This window comes from Hyaena hyaena, unplaced genomic scaffold (genome assembly GCF_003009895.1).
Source record: "Hyaena hyaena isolate Hyena2069 unplaced genomic scaffold, ASM300989v1 scaffold_260, whole genome shotgun sequence".
In the NCBI taxonomy this organism is placed as follows: Eukaryota; Metazoa; Chordata; class Mammalia; order Carnivora; family Hyaenidae; genus Hyaena; species Hyaena hyaena.
This window is the reverse complement of record NW_024080892.1, coordinates 273,155-300,144: the sequence shown is the minus strand read 5'-3', so window position 1 is coordinate 300,144 and position 26,990 is coordinate 273,155. Positions and strand designations below refer to the sequence as shown.

The window sequence follows — 26,990 nt, the reverse complement described above, 5'->3', positions numbered from 1 at the left end:
GAATACTACATGGCAATGAGAAACAATGAAATCTGGCCATGTGTAGCAACATGGATGGACCTTGAGGGTGTTATGCTGAGCGAAATAAGTCAGGCAGAGAAGGACAAATACCATATGTTTGCATGTATAGGAGGATTAGGAGGAACTTGACGGAGGACCAAGGGGGAGAAGAAGGGCGGAAATGGTGGGGGAAAGGGAGAGAGGCAAACCATGAGAGACTCTTGAATGCTGACAAAAACTGAGGACTGATGGATGTGGGGGGGAGGGGGGATGGGCATGAAGGAGGGCACTTTGGGGATGAGCACTGAGTGTTATGTAGAAACTAATTTGACAATAAACTATTTGTAAAAAAAAAATAAATAAATAAAAAATTTTAATGCTTATTTTATTTTTGAGAGACTGAGTGTGAGCAGGGGAGGGGCAGAGAGAGAGAGACAGACAGACAGACAGACAGAATCTGAAGCAGGCTCCAGGCTCTGAGCTGTGAGTACAGAGCCTGACTCGGGGCTCAAACTCACCAACTAAAAGATCATGACCTGAGCTGATGTCAGATGCTTACCTGGCTAAGCCACTCAGGTGCCCCCTAGAGTAGATTTTAAATAAGAGAACACTGACATAGTATATCTTGAGTTTTATAGTGGTATCCCATAAGAGGGGAAAAGCTGGACATTATGTTTATACCTAAATAGAGTTAAGCTGTTGTTGACACTGTGTAACATGAGACAAGTTTTAGGAATATATTTTTTGAAACGTGTGTGTTCCTTTAATTGAAATTACAGGTTTAGAAGTTGGGAAGCTGCTGGAAAAAATATCTGTGAATATTTAGCAGGATAAAAGTAGTCTGGGGTTGTGACATTGATATTTATTTCATCCTTGTCTTCCCTTTGGATGTACTTCTATCTAGTGCTGTCTTTTAAGGTGACAGTGCTTTCCTGCACTCTTTATCCCTGCCTTTTTCAGACTTCCTTCAGGAGAGTACTGATTTACTCATTTATACTTGTGTTACTGAGATTTATAATAAGAAATATATTTTGGTCTTCGTCCCCATGTTTTACACATTTTTAGAAACCTTTCAAATTTCCTAAGTCATAGTTATAAATGTGTTTGTTATGCTAATGGGGTGACTTTTGGACCCCACGTAAGGATTGGGGCTGGTTTCTGGGAGCCAACCACATGCTTAGAGAATTGGAACTTGTAGTCCCACCCACCCTGAGCTCCAGTCACCAGTGGCCAGTGATATAATTAATCATATTTGCATGATGAATCCTCCATAAAAACCGAATGGAAGAGGGTTCAGAGAGCTTCCAGCTCGGTGAATGTGCGGAGTCTCTGGATGACTGGCATTCTAGGAGGGTATGGAAGATTTGCTCCCCTTCCCCACACCTTGTCCTTTGTCTTTTCCACCTGGTTGGTCCTGAGTTCTCTCCTTCCATAATAAACTGATGATCTAGTGAGTAAGATGTTTCTCTGAGTTCTGTGAGCTGCTCCAACAAAGTAATCAAACCTGGGGAGGGGAGTCTTTGGAACCTCTGGTCTATGTAGCTTAGTTGGTCAGAAGCTCAGGTGATAACCAGGACTTACTATTGGTGTGTGAGGTTTGGGTTGGGGGAGGTGAGGTCTTATGGGATTGAACCCTTAACCTATGGAAATGTGATACTACCTCCAGTGGATAGTGTCCAAATTGAGTTGAATTACAGCATACTCAGCTAGTCAGTGAGAATTTCTTGTTGCTGGTGGGAAAAATTCCCACACATTGCTAATTGTTGGATCCAGAACATTTAATACAAAAATGTTGACCACCTTGTAAGATCTCAAGTTGTCATTTTGTCAGGAGATCAAGCTTTACATCAAAAGAGTAAATCTCTAGAGTAGAATTTGAGAGGGAGGTAGAAGTCTCTTCTAGACATGCCAGAAATAATTTTATGTTCCTGGTTACCTGCTTAGAATGTCAGCCCAACTGAGACTCTGTTAGTAGTTCTTGATGACAGTTGAAAACCTGCCTACATTCCGTTACCGGAAACTTTTCAGAATATAAATACCAGAAATTATGTTAAAAATGAAATAACATAACTATATACTTTTACATATATAGCGAATATGTAAAACTCAACGTTTAATACAAAAGGCCCTTATAAACCATTATTTTTTCTAAGGGAGTTTTCATTACTGTGTCAATTATGGGAATGATTAATGAAGCTGTCACTGATAAATGCTGAAGGATAGGCAGCATCCATGTGCTTATTGACTGATACCTTCCTCTAAGCACAACTCCACTCTGTCAGCCAGTTGCCCTGGCCTTACATGGTGTGTGTGAATTCAGCTATATTTCAGGGTCACACCAGTCCCACTGTTTTTGGGGAGAGGGGAGCAAAGTTACAAGTTTTGATTGTTACTTTAGAGTCCTTGTTTACCTTCAGATCGGTTATCTTTGACAGTTAAGAGTCCTTAACTAAAAAATAGCCCATTTGGCCTGTCTCTGTATATACGAAACTAAAATAGGCATTTAAATGACTGATATTTTATTTTTTTGTTAAGATACCTTAACATAATGGGTGTGCCTGGGTGGCTCAGTCCATTAAGCATCCGACTTCCGCTCAGGTCAAGATCTCGCAGTTCAGGAGTTCAAGCCCCACGTCGGGTTCTGTGCAGACAGCTCAGATCCTGGAGCCTGCTTCAGATTCTGTATCTCCTTCTCTGTCTTCCCCTCCCCTGCTCATGCTGTCTCTCTCTCTCTCTCAAAAATAAATAACATTAAAAAAAAGAATCTCTTAAGGCTTGCTTCCCTCTCTCTTTTTTTTTCCCTTCCCATATATTCATCTGTTTTGTTTCTTTTTTATTTTTTTTTTATGTCTTTATTTTGAGAGACAGAGACTGAGAGCTAGCAGGGGAGGGGCAGAGAGAGAGGGAGACACAGAATCCGAAGCAGGTTCCAGGCTCCAAGCTGTCAGCACAGAGCCCGATTTGGGGCTTGAACCCACAGGCTGAGATCATGACCTGGGCCGAAGTCGGATGCCCAACCGACTGAGCCACCCAGGCGCCCCTCATCTGTTTCGTTTCTTAAATTCCATCTATGAATGAAATCCTATGGTATTTGTCTTTTCTGACTGACTTTGCTTAGCAGAATACATTCTACTTCCATCCATATCATTGCAAATGGCAAGATTACGTTCTTTTTGATCTCTGAGTAATATTCCATTTATGCATATACCATGTCTTCTTTATCCATTCATTAGTTGACAGACATCTGGGCTCTTTTCTTAGTTTGGCTATTGTTGATAGTGCTGCTGTAAACTTTAGGGTACATGTGCCCCTTTGGATGAAAAGACAAATTCATTTTCTCATAGTTCTGGATGTTGAAAGTACCAAAGCAAGGTGTGGCAGCGTCTGTTTCTGGTGAGTTCTCTCTTCTTGGCTTATAGACAGCTGCCTTCTCATTGCATCCTCAACATGCCTTTCCTGAGAGCATATGCATGCAGAGAGAGAGGACTTTCTGTCCTCTCTTCTTATAAGGACGTAAGTCGAGACAGGTCAGTGCCCCACCCTTTTGACAATGTGTAACCTTACTGACTTCTGTAGAGGCCCCGTCTCCACATATAGCTGCTCTGGGGATTAGTGTTTCCGTTTATCAGTTTTGGGAGGACACAGACATTGATTCTGTAGCAGCCACATTTTTATATGTTCTTAGTCAAAATCAAAAGTCTTGTTTGCCTATTTGGGGAGTATATTAGGTTGTTATTTTTGCTGTTTTAGGAACCAAATAAGAGTCATTAAGTGAGAGGCTTGAAAGTCTGAGCTGATACATAGACTGTTGTAAGTCTGAGCTGATACAGAGTCCAGAGGCCATCTGAGGACCCCGTCTCTTCTTTCTTGTTGTTCTTCCATGCCCTAGAGTGTTGACTAGGCATGCAAGCATTAGGTGCTAGTTCACTGCCACCTCTAACCCATGGGAAGAGCTGAGCAGAAAACAAGCAGCTTTCTTCTTAAGGACATGACCTGAAGTTGTACACAGCATTTCCATCCAAATCCCACAGCCCAGGTCTCTCTCTGCTAGGAGGGAGGCTGAGAAATGTTGGGTGGCCATTTGCCCATGTCAGACCCTAGGGTTTTAGCAATTAAAGGAATAAAGGGAAAAATAGAGGCTACTGGATTGTTAGTCTTCTCTATCATAGGGAGTTATTGACTTGAAATTTTATATATTTTGTTAGGACTGACTCATATGTTCACATTTATAGAAACCAGTAAATATCAGGTGTATGGCTTCAATTTATCAAACTATTTAGGTGTTTCCCTTTAAAGTTTAAGGATATTTAAATCTACTTAAAGAATTATAGTTATTTTTGTCAACATAAAAATTAAATGTATCTGTGATATTCTAAATTACTTTTTTCTCTTATAAGAGTCTCCTGCCTCAGTGATAACCATCATGTGATATACTGACTTTTATTTTCTTTTAGGAAATGTAAGTTTAAAACTCAGACATGTGTGGGGTTTTTTTTTTTTTTATGTTTATTATTTATTTTTTGAGAAAGAGAGAGCACGAGTGAGGGAGGGGCAGAGAGAGGGAGACACAGGATCTGAAGCATGCTCAAGGCTTTGAGCTGTCAGCACAGAGCCCAAGGTGGGGCTCAAACTCTGGAACCAGGAGATCATGAGCTGAGCCAAAGTTGGACGTTTAACTGACTGAGCCACCCCAGAAATTCAGACATGTGTTTATTGTCATGAAGGGAACATCTTGAACAAAGGAGTTGACAATAGCAACATGAAGACCATTCTGATGATTGAGATTTCTTTCTCATGATTCTCTTTGGACTGTCTCTGTTTCTCTTTTGCCATTAGCCTTAACATGTAAAAATCTGTATTTGCTATAATGAACATTGACTGCATATAGGTAATTTTTGTTAACTGTGCAAGTCAAGGCTGAAACTGAAAGCAACTTCCTTCTTTACAGTTAATTACTCTCAAGACTTCTGGTTTTCAAACATCTACCAGCATAAACCCTTTTTTTCCAAACAATTTTACTTCATATTCCAATATAAAAAGGTTTAAGTGGAAGTACAATTGTACAGGTTTATATTATAAAATAAACATCACAGATCTGTGACATTTATTTCTCGCAAAGTCAGCAAAAATAGTGAAGCTGCCTTAAATGTACATTTGACATTGGTGGATACTAGAAGACCTAGTGTAGTTTGATAAGCCTAAATGACCATGTTGCTTCTGTATTTTATTTGGGCTATAAAATATCAAGAAAATTCTGATTCATAACATAAGTACTTGAGAATGGTAGCTTGTGTGTTTGCGTTTTTTTTTTTTTTTTTAATATAGTTCACACACCCTGTTACATTAGTTTCAGATGTACAGGATAGTGATTCAACTTCTCTATACATTATGAAAAAATGGTAGCTTTTTAAAAGCCTGTTTCATCTTCAAATAAACTGACCCAAAGCATAAAAAAAGGATTGATAGAAAAGTTTGGATTCGGTGTTGAATCACCAACAAAGTCTGTCACTTCTTCACACTTTTTATAGTATAAAAATCACACATGACACACCCGAAAAACTCAAATTTGGAATAAGTGCTAAAACTCTGTGTTATGATAAACATGTAACAAAGATATGAAGTCACTTGCTACACTGCCCAGCCCATCACTCTCATGAGGAGGGACTGGCGCCATCAGATGTGCTTGAGTTTGAATTTGTAAACGATATGGCCCACATGTGTTACAGTTGTGTGTTCACCTGTACAGGTGTGATTTCTAAAACAAAAAATAAACTTGTGCAGAACCACAACCTGGCGTGTTTACAGGAGTTTGACATGTATATCGATGGCAGGAGCAGATTTATTCCAACCAAAAAAAAAATTAAGAATTTATAGTTTTGGGCCTGTTAAAATTTAGCATATATGATATATTTGATAGTGCATGCTCCTTTGACTACTGTTTGTAAAAGAGGTAAACAGCTTAAAAAGTGAAATTTGAATAAAACAGTGTGGATCCCCTGAAATACATTCTTGGAAACGAGTTTGAAATGAATTGGTATTGACTACTGACACAGGATACAAGGTAGTTTGACCACAGAAGTCTGAGGGCAATTGGGGCTCCTGGGTGGCTCAGTCAGTTAAGCATCTGACTTTGGCTCACGTCAAATCTCACAGTTCGTGGGTTCGAGCCCCGCATCAGGCTCTGTGCTGACAGCTCAGAGCCTGGAGCCTATTTCGGATTCTGTGTCTCCCTCTCTCTCTGCCCCTCCCCCACTCATGCTCTGTCTCTTTCTGTTCCAAAAGTAAATAAACTTAAAAAAAAAAAAGAAGTCTGAGGGCAATTAAGTCTGTGCCCTTGGAAAGCACCAAGATACTTATTTCGGCCAACTATGATATAACCATGGCTAGAAACTTGAGTGTGCTGGACAGTTAAATATTCTTACTCAAAGAAAGCCATAGAAAAAGTAGGGATTGCTGATTTTCATATACCTATACCATATCTTTTTTTGTTTTTTAAGTATTTTTTTTATGTTTTTTTAATTGATTTTTGAGAGCAAGAGAGACAGCACAAGCAGAGGAGGGGCAGAAAGAGAGGAGGAGACATAGAATCCGAAGCAGGTTCCAGGCTCTGAGCTGTCAGCAGAGAGCCCGATGTGGGACTTGAACTCACAGACCGCAAGATCATGACCTGAGCCAAAGTCGGATGCTTACCTGACTGAAGCACCCAGGTGCCCCTCACATACCTATATCATTTCTTAATGGTTTTATTACAGATCATTCTTTCTTTGAGTTAGACAGAATTTTTCTTAATTCACTTGAGCACGCACCATGCCACTTCATAGAGGCAGTTTCAATCATCAGTTATTTTCATACTGAAGATGAATCCAAATAATTAGACATTTTTGACTAATTAAATGACGGTTCTATATTTGAACTAAACTATTTTTGGAGAAAAATTAACACAAAAGAATCCTTTAGAATCATAACATTTTATGTTCTTGAAAACCTTCCCCCCAATTTTTTAATGCAAAGACATTCTCTGGGTCCATGAATATGACTCTTAGAAATGACTTTTTTTTTTTTAATGTTTTTATTTATTTTTGAGAGACAAAGAGCAGGGGAGGAGCAGAGAGAGGGGGGACAGAGGATCCACAGCACGCTCTGTGCTGACAGCAGAGAACCCAGTGTGGGGCTCAAACTCACAAACCATGAGATCGTGGCCTGAGCCGAAGTCAGACGCTGAACTAACTGAGCCACGAGGCGCCCCGTGAAATGACTCCTTTTTAGTAGGTCTGTTTGGTACATCATGACCAAGCCCTCATGAATGGCGATTAAATTCCAGTATATTTTTTTACTTCACAGATATTTTTTGATATGGCCAAAGCAAACTAAGTATCTATGTGAGGAAATTCCAGTTTTTTTTTTAAAGCTGAGGTATTTTCCTGACGTGTAGTTTTTATCACTCCTTTTTTGTGTGCCACGCAGTTGCCAGCAGGTAGAGTGGAACAGGTTTGTATTCAGGTTTTCTTTTTATCTTCAGTATTCTCTTCTCTTCCAGTATTTCCCTTACACTCTTGCCATGCTATGAAAAGACACTCCACGTTGTTGCCGGGTTGGGTGGTAGCTGTCAGTAAAAAGCGCCAAAACCACTTTTTATCCGTAGACCATCCTGTGGTCTTTGATAGCAGCATCTTCAAACTAAATTTCAGAAAAGCAGAGAAGTGGCTGTGTCTCTGCCCACCTTCAGGGTGGGCTTTTCTGCTTTGTAGTTGTTGACTGGTCTCAGGCCACTACACTAGGTAATCTTTGTGTCCCCATTGCTAAATTGGCATCTGTAGGAATCTGTGTACTAAGGCACGGTGGCTAGGGGTGCCTGGGTGGCTCAGTGGGTTAAACGTCTGACTTCGGCTCAGGTCATGATCTCACGGTTCGTGGGTTCAAGCCCTGCATCAGGCTCTGTGCTGACAGCTCAGAGCCTGGAGCCTGCTTCAGATTCTGTGTCTCCCTCTCTCTCTGACCCTCACCTGCTCTCTCTGTCTCTCTCAAAAAAATAAATAAAATGTTAAAAATAATTTTTTTTTAGAAAGAAAGTTTACTCTAAGTCACTGTGGCTAGAAGAAATTTGGGTAGATCTGTTTGTTGCTTTTTGTTTGTTTTTAAGAAAGTACACCTTACTTTCTACATGGAAATACTGTTTTGAGAACTGAATAGAGAGTATCTTTGACTATGCCTTTATTGTTCCATTGTGACCATGTTATAATTCAGTATTTATTATTGGCCTCTCATAGGAAGAATATGAAGAATTGCTTCGTTATGCTATTGTGACTCCAAACGTTGAATCAAGTGCTTCACAGCCATGTCATTCTAAAGAAGTGTTGCCAGATGTCAGGATTCCTACTGTAGTAGATCTTCTAAATACTCAAGGTTATGTATATTTTTAAAGATCTCTCTTAATTCGTTATTGAGCTCGTTAATGCTGTGGACTTACAGTTGCAGAAAGGCTTCTCCAGTGATTCTTTTCAATCAATCATGTGTATCACTATCATCTGGGTAAGGTTTTCCATTTTAATAAGTTACTCTTGGCTCTTAGGGGACAGCTGGATATTTATATGAACTTTGTTTGGCTTTTAGCTACATGAAAAATAATAAAATTAAAGTGGCATTGTAGCCATGGTATGCCTCTCCGTAGAGTAACTTGTATCTCTAATTGTCCCAGTAATTATATACCAGGATTATCTTGGAAACTAAATGCCCAAGGCCCCAAATTAAAGACGCTCCAAAGGTAGCCCTCAGAACAGCTTACGTTTACGAACCATGCCCTGGGACTTTGTCGGCAGCATTTCTGTGAGCCTGGAACACTAAGTTGTCACCACAAAGATGAACCCATTTTGGATTATGTCAGTGACAGAATTGAGAGTGAACACAAGCCAGGATGTGTGTTGATTGGTGAATGAAAGCTGGAGAAAGGAGGATAAAGCTCCTTTCAACTATCCATTCCTTATTGGTTAATGTACAGGATCCCAAACAATGCCCTGTAAAAAAGTATTCCTTCGAAGAGCACAGAAAGCCCTCCTAAGATAGGCCTTGCAGTGGGTAGTTATCCACAGTAGTCATAACTCCAGGGATATCTCCTTGAAGGCACATGAAACAGCCTACTCAGGGTCTACAGGCTCCTGGGGTTCTGGTAAGTTACAGCCTTAGTAGTTTCTTCCTCTCCCTTGGTAGACATGGGCCATTCATTGCTAGTCTTCAGCGTACCTCACTGGATCATCAGATAGGGCTGGAACCTTAAAGTACACATATTTACTTTACCACTGAAACATTCTACCCCTCTACATTTTCTACCCAAGTTTTAATTGATCTTCAAGAGGCAGGACCCTGAGAGTTATTCATTTTACATCACTGATCTTAACCATGTGTTGATTACACTGGGTACCTGAGCCTATAGTTCCTATTGAGCAAACCAAAGAGCTGCATACTCTCTTATAAAATATGTAACTAGTCAATCCATATGTTCACCGTCTATGCCCCTACCCTTAAGGGGGTCACCAGACGCCTGTTTCCTTTTCTACTGGCTGCAGTACTACTGTACTCTTGTTCCCAGTGACACAACCTTGGAGTCCTCTCCTTGCCCCGGCTCTCCACCGTTTCAAGGTCATCACTTGGAATTTAAGACCCCTGTTCTTCTGTGTCGTGGAAGATAGCATTTATTTGTTTATACTCTGCCTTTTCTAAAAAGTATTTGCGATCTAAGCATACAACATGCAGTGAATTTAGATATGTCGATTCACACGTAGACTTGGTAAGAATATGTAAGTTCTCTCCTCTTGGTATTGCTGTTGCTTGGTGTGAGTGGCGTATGTTGAAGTTGGCAAAGTATATCTAAGCCTCCCACACAGCCATTCTTGTGAGGTCTGCCCCCATTTTCTTTCCACCATGTATTGACCAAGGATTCCTGAGGTGCAGGTGAGGGAACCAGTGTCACTTTAGATTGCTTGCTGCTCATGAAAAGCAGCAGGCCCCTGGAAATATCCAGTGTACGATCGCATAGCTTCTAAGTTCTAATGTCGTTATCCACTCAGTCTCTTAGTGTGAACTGAATGTTACAGTAGGTTGAATTCTCTTCTATCTATATGTGGTAGGTAAACTTGAGCTTATTAATGATACAGTTAAGACTTTCTTGTCTCAAATTTGTCCGTCTCTTTGGTCTTTGACGTATTGTTCCTATATCCCCAGCAGGTTGTATTTTGCTTGTTCTGAAATCTTATGTACTGGTACTCTCTTAAATTATGTGTGATTAGGCATTTGATATAAGAGTGGTTTGGTTTAATAAAAAATTTAAAAAAATTTTTTTCAGCAGGAAATAGCCCTGTAGTAAAAGAAACAAGGATGGAAGCTGGAAAGGGATGTGATTTAAATATTTCAAGTCATTCAAAGACAGATGGTATGACTTTTCCTCTGTTTTTATTAAGATACAACATTTTGTGGTTTGATGAATTGTATTTGTGTAGTGAGAGGATCATTTAAGCATATTACTCATTGGCAGGATTTTAAAATGTTGCTGTTGCTGATTTATTAACTGAATACTATTTTAAATAATTTCACAAAATTCTAAAATAGTATAATTAAGACAGGTTAATGTATTACAGTGTGTGGCATCCTTTCTTAAAACTGCTAGGTCAGAGGGCAGTACTTTAAAAGGTTTCATGGGATGTCAACTAGTTTGACCAGTTGCAATGTTTTCATGAGCCAGTGCATTCTTTCCCAGCAGTCAGGCATTCGTGTACCAACTTAGTGATTTTTGTCCTATTTTTATACTGCTTGTTCTATCATTGTGTGTTTTTCTTTAGATCTATTCATTTTTAGCTTAAATTCATTAAAAGGAAAATATGTGTCTTTACTGATTATAGCATAAAACTAATATACCCTTTATATAAATTGAAAGTGGTAAAAATAAATGCAACTAAAAATTAGTAATTTGATTGAATACTGCTGGTGATGTTGTGTTCAGCCTGAAGTCTGCCTTTTCTTTGTTGAAAGGAGAGATGAGCAAGTGTTGCAGAGGTTATAAAAGCACACTAGTGCCAGATTGAAGTGATTGAATAATTAAAATAGAGCGCTTTTTTTGCTCTGTCATTTAGTGTTATTTAATGCAGGGGCCATGTAAGCCACCATGTAAGAAATGTCTCTAGCCTTTAGTTTACTCACTTGTACATAAAAGGCATGGGTAGTGTGATACCTGAGGACCTTTTAAGTTCTTCAGTTGTGTGATTCTGTTTCTTAAAAGGTGAATATATGTTTTAAAATTAAAAATCAGAGGGGCTCCTGGCTGGCTCCATCAGTTAAGGTCCAACTTCAGCTCAGGTCATGATGTCACGGTTCATGACTTTGAGCCCGGTGTCGGGCTCTGTGCTGACAGCTCAGCCTTAAGCCTGCTTTGGATTCTGCCTCTCTGCCCCTCTCCTGCTCACGCTCTGTCTGTTTCAAAAATAAATAAACATTAAAAAATTTTTAAATAAATAAAAATAAAAAATCAGAGCCTATTGCTTTTCCCATGGGTGAAATCTAGTGAAAGAGAACATTCATATACTTTGTCACTCTGCTTTATTCTTTGGGTTTATTCTTCAGAATATGGAGGCAGGTTTCATAGTTGACTAGCCTGAACCATTTATTGATTAATTTTTTATGTAAAATATATTAGGGAATGATTTTCCCTTTTGTGAAGAGTTCTTGATTTACTTTTACATAACAAGTTCTATTATCGATTTAGAAGTCTATTGTAGACTTCTGTTGAGTCTGTTGGACTCATCTCATTCACCAAGGAAGAGGAAGGCCTTTCAATCTTGGTTATTAGGACCCTCGTAACAAAAGTGAGATGTGAAGAATGGTGATAAACAGTCTTTAATTCCAGCATACGTGTGTGATAAAATAGTAACCTTTTCTATTTTGTGCTTTTTAAAGGTAAATGCCAGTTCCGGTACAGGCATTCACCCTTATGTCTATCCTCCACCCCAGCCCACTACCCCCCACCATGTATATGGGCAGAGGATGGAGATCATATACATCTATGTGTATACATACATAGATGTATATGCTTTCACCTATGCATTGAAGGCTAACAGTGTACCTTACAGCTGAGTATCTCTTAAAACTAAGCTACTAGTCTCTTTTTACTTATAGTATTGAATTTTAGTGGTGTTAAAACCCCCACCAGTGTTTTACATAAAGTAATAATGATCTATAGACAACCACAGGGACCTTGGTCAATTACTTAATCCTTTCTATTTCTTTATTTCTCTCTCTCTCTTTGAGAGAGAAAAAGAAAAGGATGGGGCAGAGAGGGGCAGAGTTAGGGAGAGAGAGAGAATCCCAAGCAGGCTCCATGCTCAATGCAGAGCTTGTCATGGGACTTGATCCCACAACCTCAGGATCATGACCTGAATCAAAATCAAGAGTCAGGTGCTCAACTGACTGAGCCACCCAGGCCCCCCTACTTAACCCTTTCTGAACTCACTTTCCTCATCAGTCAAATGGAGATCATAATACCTTTCTCTTAAGGTATCATGTACTGTAAGAACTAATCCTTATAACATTTGTATTACAGGAACGTAGTAAGTACTTAGTAAATGTTGATATGATGATATGGATGATAATAGTTGTGGCTCAGGCTGGATCTGTTAATGAAGCAGATCCTTATTTGAGACAGAGGTCATTTTCGGGGGGAGAGTGTAGGCGGCATCTCATTGCTGGTCAGTCCTTAATCAGTGACAATACTGAAAGTATTAATTTCAGACTAAGTGCAGTTTAATTTAAGAGTAAGTATATTGAGGGACGCCTGGGTGGTTCAGTCGGTTAGGTGTTGGACTCTTGATTTTGGCTCAGGTCAAGATCTCATGGTTCATGAGATCAAGCCTCATGTCGGGCTTGGTGCTGACAGAGTCTGATAGAGATTCTCTCTCCCTCTCTCTCTGTCCCCCATCCCCAGCTCGTGCATATGCACGCACGCATTCTGTCTCAAAATAAATAAACACACAAAAAAGAGTAAATATACTCAACGGTCATTTCTATGCGTTTACCTCCACTTCTGAGGGTAACTGACATCTAATCTTCCACTAGAATTCCTTACCAAGGAATTCCTTACTGGGTTATTCTCATTCTGGCCTGACCACAACTTTTCCTCCATTCCAGGGTCATCGCCAGTGTTGTCACCGAGGAAGCCTTCCCACCCAGTTATGGACTTTTTCAGTTCTAACCTCTTAGGTGACTCTTCCTCACCAGGATCCATTTCTAGTCATGCAGATGGCCAGGAAATCATGGTGGGCGAGTTTCTTATTTCTGATGAAAACCTCCAGAAGATGGAAAGTGTACTTGATCTTTGGAGTTCAGGACTTAAGGTATTACAGTTGCTCAGTTACAGTTGTTTCATATGTAGTATAACAGTTTTGCTCTTGTTTCCACTATTTCCTGTTCTTTTCTTTGAATCAACAGATTCTGTGCAAAAAAAAATCTTTAGTTTTTGAGAAGATTAGTGCAATGCTTTAAATCTGTACTTCTCAGTGTTTAATATCTGTACAAATCATCTGAGGATCCTGTTAAACTGTACTTGTCAGTTGGTCTTGACCAGGGCCCAAGATTATGTATTTCTCACAAGCCCCCAGGTGATGCTACTAGATCAGAAACCAGATTTTGTATTAGCAAGGTTTTCAGTAGTTGCTGGAATAGCTCTGTAGGTGCCACATGTTTCTATTTGGAATTCTGATTTCTCACATGTTTTTAAAGACTCAGCCTACATGTGAACCCTTACCACCTTACAGCTGTGACTTGTGGAGATGTCTCCTTTTATATGAAACACAACATCCAGTTTCAGCAACGTATATTCATTTTGTAGCTGCTTGTAGCAACCACAGTGTGTAACTGAGAAGTCTATAAAACTGATTATTTTAGTGGTGGTATTAGCCTCTAAATAAAATAAAGTAAATGGCACATAAATGGCAATCTTTTTGTATTAAAAATATAATGGAGGGGTGCCTGGGTGGCTCAGTGTTCAGCCTCTGACTCTTATTTTGGCTCAGGTCATGATCTTGTGGTTTGTGAATTCAAGCCCGGAGTTGGGCTCCATGCTGATAGTGTGGAGCCTACTTTGGATTCTCTCTCCCTTTCTCTCTCTCTCTCTCCCTGCCTCTCCCTGCTCCTCCTGTACTCATGTGTACTCTCTTTCTCTCTTTCTCACAATAAATAAACTTTAAAAAATATATATACATATATATATAATGGAGAAAATGACCATTTTTCTGAAACATAGTTTGAGAAAACTGAATATTCACATATAGTGAAATTATGATAATGAGAGTTTTATGGGATTTTTATTTCTCTATTATTGGGAACCATAAATTCTAGAAATAATCCTTAGTATAATTTTTACTATTTTCCCCCTTGGAACAGGTTTCATATTTATGTCTCAGTGTCAGTCCATTGGAGTGGCTACCACCACTCATGTAATCTGTTCTCTGGTCAGTTAAGCATATTGTTAGGCAGTTTTTTTGAGAACATGATTATTTGGTATTTTTACTTATGTCACTCGGTAGGGTGAAAAGGGATCAGACTTAGCAGTTTGCTTTAAGATGGCCTTTGTGATAAACGGTTTCGGGGAAGAAGGCGCCAACCCTCCTCGTTTCCATCATCCACCTCTATCTAAATAACTTCCCAGTCCTGTGGCTGAGCCAAGGCCATACCCTGACTTTCTGCTCTCCCTGATCTATCTTAATACGGACATTAAAGTCCTTGAATCAACCATGTATTTATTAGTGAAGGAGACCAGAGATTTTTTTAAAGGACAACAGAGTTTCATACAACGTGACTTAAAGTAGGAAAAAAATCCATTTTGTTAGTACAGTGTGACCCAAGAAGAGCCATAGCTGTTGAACTTGCACTTTCATTCGTCGTTTTTATAAATAGCTCTTATGTTGATTGCTTGTACTGATTATTTTTAATGTTTCTTAATTTCAGTGTAATTTTAAGAAGCAGTATTAAACACACTGCTTTAATTGCTGGCATATTTATTTTTCAGACAAACATCATATCTGAACTAAGTAAATGGAGACTTAATTTTATTGACTGGCACCGAATGGAAATGAAAAAAGAGAAAGAAAAACACGAAGCACATTTAAAACAACTGTGCAACCAGATCAACAGTTTGAAGGAGCTGCAAAAAGCCTATGAAGTCTCCATTGGGAGAAAAGATGAGGTCTTCACTTTTAAATTTCTTTTTAAGTGAGATGCGGTAAAAACCCTGCTAGGTAGTAAATGCCAGCAACTGATTATTTAGGTCATATGAGATACAAAGGGAAGATTGCTTCAGAAACTGGAAAAAATAGATGCATAGAAATAATATATATTCTTCCCCTTAAACATGCCAGAGACTTGTCATTTAATCTTTGTCATCAGCTTCATTGTGCTCGAAATTTTAAAAGTGCCTGCTAAATGTGGAAACACTAATTTCTTTTCCCCAGTCTTTTTTTTCCTAATTGCTCTTAAGGGAACATTGGGGAATCAGCATTAATCACATTTTAAACTATCTTTTTAGGGATCATTTTAAGTATTTCACATTAAATTGACATCTTTCTTCATTGATGAAGTCTTTTTCATTTTATGGGTAGCCATAGAGAACACATTTTTCTAAAGATTATTTATTTATTTTGAGAGGTGGGGGATGGAGCAGAAAGAGAACCCCAAGCAGTCCCCATGCTATCAGCACAAGCCCTACTGTGGGCTCAAACCCATGAACTGTGAGATTATGACATGAGTAGAAACTGTCAGACGCTTAACCGGCTGAGCCACCGAGGTTCCCCGAGAGTACTTTTTATTTCATTTTCCATTAGCCTCTTAAGAACGAGAGAATAAGGTTCAAGTCTCTGGTAATTTTGTGCCTCCCAACAGCACCTTCAACACAGCAGACTGGGCAGTAAATCCATGGCTCCCCCCAGGAGGGTGTTGGCTTTCAGAGGAGACGCCTCAGCTCCCTGTCTGCAGAGGCAGCAGTATTGTAATGAACTAGATAAAGATTGTATAGTTTTTTAAATTTACATTTCTTTTGATGTTCAGGATATAAAATCAAACATTTATAAACGTTTTTGAAACACTAGATACTAATGTCACTCATTTTCTCTCTTGCCGTCAAAACTCTATCCTGAGGTTTTTAAAATATTTTAAACTTTGTCTTTTTTTAATTTCAAAGTGTCACATACAAAAGACTATATACATAAGTGTCCAGTTTCTGAAAATGAGTAAGGTGAATGGCCTGTGCCTTTAATGGAAATGTGTGCCCTTTTCCACTTTTGAAAATTATTTAAAGAAGAACCAGAATAAATGTCTCTTAGTAAATATGCCTAATATACTAAATCCTACTTTAATGCGGCCAATTTAAAATATATATTTCAGTCGCTCAATTCTTTATAAGAAAGAATATAGATTTGTATATTTTTTTAAAAAGAACAAGAATAGCATCACTAAAGAAGTACATTATAGTATAATATTGATGGCTTTTATGAGTTTGGTGAATCCAGAAAATCCTTAAACAGTTACTGAGCAACTTCTAATCCAAGGTATTAAAGGTATTTAGGGACCAGAAAGGTGTTTAAAACCTGGTCCCTACCCTCAAGTGTAGTGAACAAAGACTTTCTGTGTATGTAGCAAAATATTCAAATGTATAGTTTTCTTTCCTGAATTAAATGTCAGTGACTATTAATTTTCATATACATATACTTTTTTGTGATTACCAAGATAAAAATAATGAAGATTTTTCTTTCTTTTCTCTTTTGCTCTCCTTCATTCATTGATATATAGTGCATTCATGTGGGCAACCTTTTTGGTCTTTTTAAAGATAATAATGAAGTTAACTAGATGAATATAGTAGTGATCTACAAGTATTTTGAGCACTTTTTGATATATGTGAAAGTCACTTTACCAACATTACAATAATTGGGCTAATTGCTATTTACAGGTGATTTCTAGCTTGTCTCATGCCCTAGGCAAACAAAAGGAAAGGATTGAGTTGATGAGAACATTCTTCCACTGGCAGATTGGCCATGTTAAATCCAGACAGGATGTAAGTATAAAAACAAAACAATAACTGACAGATACTAGACTTCTGAACTCAGAAGGGTTTAGGATCACATTTTAGAGCTCTTGTTAAAGTCCAAGAAAGATTTGTTTTCTAATAAATCAAAATGAATTTACAATTTAATGTTACTTGGATTTTAAAGGAATTTAATTTTGCCATAGCTTGAGAAAAAATACCTCATATTGTATAGATCTATCGATCAGTCATTTCCTACTTCATAGTAAGTAAGGGTCATACCTTACTTACAAATGCCCTTGTCATGGAACCCTTTTAACAAATTTAAACTCATACGCAGTTATGTGGAGAGAGAATTTATAATCTCTAACATATCATATGCTTCTTAGATTGTTTCTGCTTCAGAAATGCCTGCATATCCATGTATCTTCTTCATAAAGAAGCAGCACTATATTGATACATTATAAAATTGTGTGAATGTTTTTTTTGTAGACTTGCCTGAGACTGAGAATCAAAGAAAGCCATGTCTGTATGGCTTTTTAAAAATTATCTTTAGTTTGTTTATTATTTAAATGTGATTGTCTTTATTTGAATTAAGAGTTGAATCAGAATAGCAGAGTAAATATAAACAGAATAATAGTATCAGAAGTGGAAAAGATGCGAGAATATGTATATCCTACAAGAAGACAGAGTATAGAGACTCAGTAGTGTAGGGGATGGATGTTTGTGTGTTTTATTGATGTTCAGGTGAGCCATGGAACGATCTCTGTGCATTTAGTTCTGAGAGATTAATACTTAAGGAAAAGGCTATTACTGTCATGGAACAGGATTTCTCCTTGAAGAATTCTTCCTAGTGCTTTCAGTTCTTTCTTATTAATCCTAATAGATTGAATCTACACTAATCATATTGAAAAGAGCTATTTAAATGAGTATTCCGTATTTTGAAAGTTATTTACCAAGGGACATAATCAGAATGTGTTATGTTTAAATGTTAGTGGAAATAGCAAGGCTGCCATGAGTTTTTGAACAGCTTTTTAAATTTAAGAAAATTGAAAATTGGCACTATTTCTTTAAAAGAATTTAAATTCATTGGTGAAGGAAGAATGGTATATGTTTCTGTTTAGATCTGTTTGGCCCTGTGTGTGATGGCAAAGTGTGTAAATTACATTAATCTTGCTTATGGTGGTGGCCACCAGACTGAGGAGAGGCACCTGAGGCCATAGCCACCACTCTTTCTGCCTTCCAGCCACTCTCTGTTCTCCTAGGCCTGTGCTGAATGGTCCTGCAGATTCATAACTCCGACACCAGGTTACTCACTTTCTTTCATTTGTGGGTTTTTTTTTCCTCCTAACTTGATGAGTTGCATAAAGCAGTGATACAAGGATTGGAGGTTAGGTTCTGAAATGAGGCAAGGCTGCTTTTTCCCTCTCTACGAAAGCTGTGTGACCTGGGCAGGTTCCTTAACCTCTCTAAGCCCGTTCTCCTGACTACAGATGAGAATAATATGATTATATAGGATTAAATGATAACATATGTATACTGCTTACCACTGTGTTACATTATGTTTTTTAATATCCCTGCCTATATATTTACCAGCCCAGCCTACTGTGTTTTTGAGGTTGTATATTACTTTCATTTAGGTCTACGAAGGTAAACTAGCTGACCAGTACTTCCAGAGAACTTTACTGAAGAAAGTCTGGAGAGGCTGGCGATCCATAGTACAGAAGCAGTGGAAAGATGTGGTGGAACGAGCTTGTCAAGCAAGAGCAGAAGAAGTCTGCGTCCAGATTTCCAATGATTATGAAACTAAAGTTGCTGTGGTAAACTTTTTTTGTGTATACCTTCACTTTCTTTTAATAACAGTTAAAAAGATGGATAGCATCACTCACTGTTAGTTTCTAGGTAGGCATAGTAACCCATTTCTCTGGTTCCATTTAATGCCACGTAGGTTCAAATGAGACTCCTGGGACAGAACAACACTGTTAAGTCAGACCTACAGACTTATTTACTCTGACCTACAAACTCAGTGTTGGATCTTGTGTATGTACATTTCCCTTGGAAATGTAAATCACCCATAGACCCTTACATTTCTAAGAAAGCATACTTTCTTAGCCTTCTTCATTTGGTCTTTATTGAGCTGAAAATAAAGACTCAAAACAAAAATGTTTATCCTCATGCTAATTTAAGCAAATTATGTTCTTATAAGGTTGATATAAAGCAGTTGCATATACATTGAAGTTCTTTTCCCATTGACTTATTAATAAAATAGACATCGTTTCCAAGGGAAAATATTTGAGCCCCAAAATGAAATAAAAACCATAGTGAAGAATGTGGTAGGCCTCTTGAAATCAAATAGTGACAGAAAAGCCTATCTTCACCATTATAACACTAAGTTCTTAACGTTAAAAATAAATGTCATTGTACAAATAATTTTCTGCAATTCAAAATGAGATACCAAAAAAATGCAGTCCCTTCAGGTTGGTCAGTGGGAAAGAGTGTTGTACCTAATGTCACTTTGCACTTTATGTTTTCCAAATGACATTTAGTAAAAGGAAGGAAGGGAGGGAGGAAATTCAGCTAATATCGTATTTAGGTATTTTTTTCTGAAGAGGCAAGAGTCTAGCTTTTCATGTAATTTGGGTAATATTATACAGAAATGACATATCTGTATAATTAAAACACATTAGCAACCTTTGGTGGAACTGGTATGAAATTCTCCTTGTTTGAACCTCGATTTTATGGTTAGGAAGGAACATGGTTTGTTGATGGAGACAGCAGAGGTTAAGACTCACCTTTTGAAAGACATTGAGACGCATAGCAGAAGTGGTATGTGGTAACATGTTGCTAGTGTTTCACACAAAAGTGACTTCACAGCTCGAGATGGCCACGCCGGCAGCGCCAGTGAGTGCTCCTGCCACCACTCCAGTGCCAGCCTTGGTCCCAGCCCCACAGCCTTAGCGCCGGCTCCAGCCTCCTTCTCAGACCCAGCGGCTACAGCGGCTTGGACCACGGGCTCTGGGCCAGACCCCATCAAAGACCCCAGTGTAGTCGCTGCCTGGTCCTGCTCTCCCAGGCCCCGTCCCCAGCAGCCGTCCTGTCCGGCTGCACCTGGTCATTTGGCCTCCATTGTGGACAGTGACAAGCCATGCAATGAAGGTGCTGCCCGGGTTATTGGCACCCTGCTGAGAGCTGCTGACAGGCATTCAGTGGAAGTCACAAACTGCCTTTCATTGCCACACAAGTCAGAAGATGAGGTGGCTGTTGACATGCCATTCACTAAGAACATGTATGAATTACCAAGAAAGTCTCTCCAGATGAGCTCATTCTGGGCTGGGATGCGACAGGCCCTGACATTACGGAGCACTCTGTGCCTATCAGGAGTCCTACAGCCCTGAAGCCCCCAACCTCGTTCATCTCACCTGTGGACATGAGCCCTCCGAATGGCCACCTGGGTCGGCACGTTAATGGGTGTCCTCGGGGGGAAGTCCATACCTCTAACAGTGAAATATGCACATTATGACACTGAACACATCGCAGTTGACCAGATCACGAAGACCTGTTTTAGCCTCAACCCAGTGATCGGACTCTCAAGCGACTTGCAGCAAGTAGGAGGGGCATCGGCTGGCATCCAGGATGCCCTGAGCACAGTGTTGCGGTAGGCACGGGACGTGCTGTCTGGAAAGGTGTCAGCTGAGGAGGCCGTGGGCTGCTTCCTGGTGAACCTGGTTACCAAGTACCCAGGATAGTTCCCGTAACTTTGAGACCATGCTCAATGGCAACATCAGTGACCTGCTGAGGGTGACCTGCCCAGCCAGTCTCATGTAGTCACAGACTGCCCTCAGTGAGAAGCCATTAAACCTGTCCGTGGGCCCCAAGCGGCACTCCTGTCAGTCTGGGCTACCCTAGAACTCAGAATGGAGTGAAGTAGAATGGTTTCCTTATGGTTTGAGTCATACTGAGTCAGTCAACTGCTTGTGACTTTAAATCAACATAGCCTACCTTTTGTAAAAAACAACACAGTATAAGGCTTTTTTTGGAACACTAAATAATATCCTTCCTTGATTCTCAAATCTTTGTCTTCTTTTTTAAAATTCCCCTTACTTAGTTATCTGGAGCACTGGAAAATGCAAAAGCTGAGATCCAAAGAATGCAGCATGAAAAAGAGCATTTTGAAGATTCCATGAAGAAAGCTTTCATGAGGGGGGTGTGTGCATTAAATCTCGAAGCCATGACTATATTTCAGAACAGAGGTGAAACAGGTTAGTATTATATTTAAGGTTCTCTGCCTGCTTTCAAAAAGGATTTGAGGATATTTCAGTGATTGGTTCATCTGTAATACTAATTTTCTGCAAAGAATATACTGGTACTTTTTTTTCATTGGTTTATATTTTAGATTTTTTAAATAAATTTTTTAAAAGTTTAGTCATTTATTTTGAGAGAGAGAGCATGAGTGGGGTAGGGACAGTGAGAGAGGGAGAGAGAATCCCAAGCAGGCTCCATAGCACAGAGCCTGACATGGGCCTCAAACTCATGAACTGTGAGATCATGACCTGTGGCAAAATCAGGAGTCGGACACTTAACCGACTGAGCTACCCAGGTACCCCCAGGTATTTTTAATATCTGGTATCATATCCAGTTTTAAATCTGCCATAAAAATCACTTAGTCTTGGTTACCTATGGTATCTTAGATCGGATCAAGTAAACTTTCAACTCTTAAGTGTTTAGGGTCAATGTTAAAATGATGCTTTGAATGTATAACATTATTTTAAGGCTCTTTTAGTAATTGCAATGCCTTTAAGTACAGAATTTTTATTTGTTTATCAGTAGCCAAATTCCTTGGACTATTTTGTTGATGAAATATTTATCCTAGTCATGGTTTCCCATTTTAAAAATTGATTGTCCTCAATTTAAGAGAGGCCTCAACTGAAACTAATTTTCAACAAATATAAATACAGTCCTACCTACAGAAGTCAAGTAAAATAATTTTATTTTAAGAAAAGTCCACATATTGCCTGGAATCTGTGTGGATTCGTGTTTCTTCAGCAGGCTTAGAAGAGCACATGACCCGAATCCTTTGCCACCAGTTTGCACTGAGGCCTATTCTCCTTACTGGGTTTTAGTTTTCTTCTCTGAACAAAGAGGATAATATAAATCTTCCTACCTGCTTCACAAAGGAGTCTTGTGGCAGTGCAGCAAAATATAATTGAAAGCTCTTTAAAGGACAAAAAGTACTTTGCCCTGTAAGATGATAGGAACGACGTAATTAGTGCAGTCTTAAGTCAACCTGTTTTATGTAAATACATGAACACTTTTTGCAGTATTTCCTCATATTAAGTCCTATTTGAGACTCATACTTTATGAGACCATTTCATTTTGTAACAGCATTAATAATCCAATCCAATGAATAACTTTTCTCTGGTTGTCATACCTTCATTTTAGGCATCATCACACATTTATTATTCAAATTGTTCATGTTGTGGATACTAGCAAGTTAAGGCAGATAACTTTTTTCGAAAGAGGTCATGGTGTGTAGCCCACATGCAGGTTTGAAACTTTCAATCTCAAGGTTGACTAGTTTATCTTGCTAATATTCAAAGGAATACTTGATTTCTCCAATAAATGGTCTTTTAATTGAATGTCAACACTAAAACTCACCACCACCACCACTTGTCTTTATTAGTAAGTTGTATGTATTAAGTTGAAGAATTTAATTATCTACATATAAGAGATCCTAGGTTTCACAAGTTACAAATTATGATCATTAGAACTTCCTACATTCATGGCCACCTAGCTGGCTCAGTCAGTGAAGCATCCAACTTCAGCTCAGGTCATAATTTTGCGGTTTGTGAGTTCGGGCCCCCATTGGGCTCTGTGCTGACAGAGCCCTCACTAGCTTGCGCTCTATCTCTCTCTCTCAAAAATAAACAAACATTAAAAAAAAAAGGGGAGGGGGTTATTAGTGCCCTGTGTTCAGACATTCTGAATTGTCTCAGTGATTGAATTTCCAAACCCTCACCCTGGTGTTAGGAGCCACATAGATACAGTCTTAAGTGGAAATGTTAACCAAATTCTAATACTGGGGGGGCGGATATAAAATTTGAAGAAACCCTTTGCGCTAGCTTCTGGAAGCTGATGTTACTCCTTTGATCTAAGGGTAAGATTCATTTTTGAGAAATTATTATGGAGAGTGTCAATAAAATTAGTTAAGTGTACAAATATACTTTTAACTCATTTATATAATCTACTTGCAAGAATTGATTTCTTTTATAATGTTAAGGGTAAAAATTTTACTTTACATATTAATTATTTTTTGATGGAAAATCAAGTTTAAAACATAGAATTTTAGGGCACCTGGGTGGCTCAGTCGGTTGAGCAACTGACTTTTGATTTTGGCTCAGGTCATGATCTCACAGTCTGTGAATTTGAGCCCCACATCGGGCTCCCCACTGACAGTGCAGAGCCTGCTTAGGATTCTCTCTCTCTCTCTCTCTCAAAATAAATAAACTTTAAGAAAATAATAAATTACATTGATTTTGTTTAGATAGTAGCAGTAGAAGGAAATGAAAGGGTATAGTGTTACCAGAAAACAATTCTGAAGATCTAAATACCAGGCCACTTATCAGGATGGTTGTATGAAATAATGCAGAAGGACATAAATGCTTAGCCTCAGTATGACCATATTATTATGATGGATATTTTAGCAATATACTTTACTCCACTGACATCCTAGCCGAGTACATACTTATTTTTTTCTTTGCCATAAGAGCAGATCTTTAGCTTTCACATACTGAAGGGAATGGTATGAAGTCTTTAGTGGTTAATGTTGACATTAACAGTTACTAATCATAAATTGTATTAGCTAAACATTGTATGCAATACATGACAAATTTCTACATATTCTTTAGAACTAAATTTTAGCTATTATGTGTTTTCATTGTTGGGGGGCATAAAAGTCATCTTAACTTGTAAGAATTTTAATGGAATTAATTTGTGATCGATAGGGATAGACTTCACAAATAAAAAAGAAGAGTATGGCCCTGGCGTTCACGGAAAAGAACATGGTGCTCATTTGGATCCTTTGGCCCCTCCGATGCCCTCAGTGGTTTCACGGCCACCATCTCCCCCAGCAGCAGCCATGGGAGCGGCTGGCGCTACTGCGTTTCCCTCTACGGCTTCCGCCGGGGCCGCTTCCACTTCCTCTGCTCACCTTCCTGTTTCCTCAACTCTCGGTGCTGGGTCTACAGCTACTGCTGCACCAGAAGAAATGGTTAGTACAGTTCATACAGTTAACACCCAAGTGGGAAAAGGGCTCAAAACCTGACTGTATATTGGATACTTTTAACTTAGAACATATTTTCCCATGGAGGAAAAGTCTACATGGTATTTAAGCTAAGCCACAGAAAATATTTAATATACAAAGTGGCTAAAACAACTTATAATGAAAATAATAGCTAAAACCTCTTTTATAGTAGAGTGATAACTAAAACAAAAATAACTTTCTCATTTCACATTTTTCAAGATCTGTTCAGGAAAAATAGATTTGAGAAAGAGTGAATGACAGTTATTAATTTATTTTGAAGGGAACTCTCCTAGGAATTAGGCTTAGAAGGGCTTAGAAGATTACTGGCTCTTTTGTGTATTTTGTATTCAGCTATAGCTTTCCCTTTTCCTGGATGCAGATGTATCATTAACACTACCCTGTAGTTACTCCATCTTGATTGGATTAGGTTCTCGTTTTTAATTCATAATTAGAATAAAGAAGAAAAAATTTCCTAGAGTCACTTAGCTACTTTTAAGAGACGTACATAGAGTGTGGAACTATTGAATGGGGATGGAATATTTGTGTGAGAACTTGCCTGTGGGGGAATTAATCCAGCTAATTAATATGGAAGAGGTACCACAAAGCACATCAGGGTGCTGACTCCTGACCTCCTAATTGTTAAACCCATGTTCTTCAAAGAGCGATTCTCAAAAGTGAAGGGAGTAGGGGTACAAGCCATGCTCACTGGACTCACATCTGTAGGGCTTTTTAAAAACACTCTATCGTCCTTCCCTACTGTGGCTTGGCTGAGGTACAAAGGCCTGTCTAGTATGATAAAGTTCCTGAGAGGACTCTGATTTGCTCGTGTCCTTCTCCTCCCTGGGCCTCACCATTTACCTGAGAGGACAGCAGGTGGCAGAATGGGTTTTCTATTGTACAGTGAGTTCCCCATCCAAGGCGCCATTGCCCTGGACAGCTCTCTGCAGCTAAGGCAGGCATGCGGTCAGCCAGACAATTGGTCGTCTTGAATATTCCAGCTGACTTGAATTTCTGCCTTTTGGAAGCTACTGACTGTGGAGAAAAATATGTTGAGATCTGCTATTTATTATGTTTGCTCTTGATTCAAAGAGGTGAAGAAAATATAGCTGTTAAGAGAAATTTGAATGTGTGAGGGAGTTCTGACTTAGAAATAAGACACTAAAATTCAACTCTGACTTATGTTCAGCTGTGTTTATTTTTCATGATGACACATTTTGAAGTGTGATCCTATACAAGATGATCTCATTGAAGTAAACACAGTGGGTGTCTATTTAAATTTCTGGTTTGTCATTCATGTTGCATATTCACATAACACACAGAGCTAGATTTTTCAAAATCCCCTTCAAATATGACTACACCATTTGCACATCTGCATTTATATACAAACCTGGCTATATATTGGAAGAACCGCAGGCTTACCACCTTCCTTGTTACTTTGTGAAACAGTGTGGTCACGTGAGATAATTTTGAAGTCTTCAAAACCTAAAAAGCACAGTATTGTGTCAACAGCCTTTCTAACTACATCCTCCTTCATAAACAGATATACACATTCAATTTTGTTCACATAAATACAGCCTGTAGGGTTAGAGGAGAGGAAAGGCAGAAGCAAATCAGTCTGTAAGTGTGCTGCTAATTTTCTTCCTTGCTTATGTAATTAGAATACTCAGATTCAGATTCACCTCAAATGTGTCCTCTTGTTTTTAAAAAGAACCATAATAACAAAAGATGGAACAAGTACATTAGTTGGACAGCTTATCTAATGTGAACCCATCATTGTTGGGACTAGCAAAGGAGAGACATGTGATCCAGGCCTGGTTATCTTTCTTTTCATTTTAATCACAGTGGCTTCCTTTGAACATTCAAAACTTTTCCCGAGTCTTCTTGGTATTTCCAGTAGCTAAAAGCAGGTGTATACAGAGAACAAGTTGCAGAGAACTGGGAAACAGACAACTGGAAATAGAAAGGTTACCATCCTAGCGAAATAATACCTTCATCTGTAAAATTCTTTCCTTTCTGCAGACATCCTCAGTATGTTAAATAAAATACCAGAATTTCCTGGTGGAAAGCACTTTTCAAGAATTACATTAGGCAGTTATATGAGCATACATAGTGCAGTTCACGAGGTTGAACAATAGGTGACAATTTTTTCTTTTTCTGACTCACAGTTGGAATAGTTGAGGGGTTTTAGTCGGAATTTTAAACTCTTTAGTAAAAGTTCCCTCTTAACTTTCCTCTTCATCTGAATGGACAGTGAAAGGATATCGTTAGGCACTCGGCACTGCTATCCTCATTTCATAAATGAGGAAACTGAGGTTTGGAGAGTGGGTGACTTGCCTTTGGACGCAGTGACAGAATTCAGACTTTGACCGTTTGGCCACAGAACCTTATTCCTTAACCAATCATCGGGTTTGTCTCCGTGTCAAATATTAAGATACAAATATTGAGGTTTAAAAATAGTCATTTCCCTTTTCTTTCTTAATCCTTTTGATTTTGTTGCTTTTATTGATATGGCATAAAATGCTACCATTTCCATTTTTATACCATTTTTTAAGTCAGCTAAGCTCTTAGATAAATTTAATAAGATCCAGCATGACTAGGACCAGTAAGTTTGGTCACTTAACCAAAAAGTCATTTAAA

The 26,990-nt window shown here is 38.7% G+C and overlaps 1 protein-coding gene and 1 pseudogene across 5 annotated transcripts in view; both read left to right on the top strand.

The window, feature by feature from the left end:
• The window catches only part of POC5 (POC5 centriolar protein), a 39,763-nt gene that overhangs the window by 4,431 nt on the left and 8,342 nt on the right, over positions 1-26,990 (top strand). For 2 of the 5 annotated variants that reach the window (XM_039245565.1, XM_039245564.1), the window contains 8 exons: positions 8,268-8,403; positions 10,337-10,423; positions 13,168-13,373; positions 15,047-15,223; positions 16,979-17,083; positions 18,694-18,873; positions 21,159-21,312; positions 24,055-24,320. In XM_039245565.1, coding sequence (XP_039101496.1) covers positions 8,268-8,403; positions 10,337-10,423; positions 13,168-13,373; positions 15,047-15,223; positions 16,979-17,083; positions 18,694-18,873; positions 21,159-21,312; positions 24,055-24,320 — 1,311 coding nt within the window. Of the gene's footprint in view, positions 1-8,267; positions 8,404-8,427; positions 8,530-10,336; positions 10,424-13,167; positions 13,374-15,046; positions 15,224-16,978; positions 17,084-18,693; positions 18,874-21,158; positions 21,313-24,054; positions 24,321-26,990 lie in introns of those variants that run through there. The other 3 variants (XM_039245566.1, XM_039245568.1, XM_039245567.1) reach the window with 3 other exon arrangements.
• Positions 19,934-20,959, top strand: LOC120240728 (annotated as a pseudogene).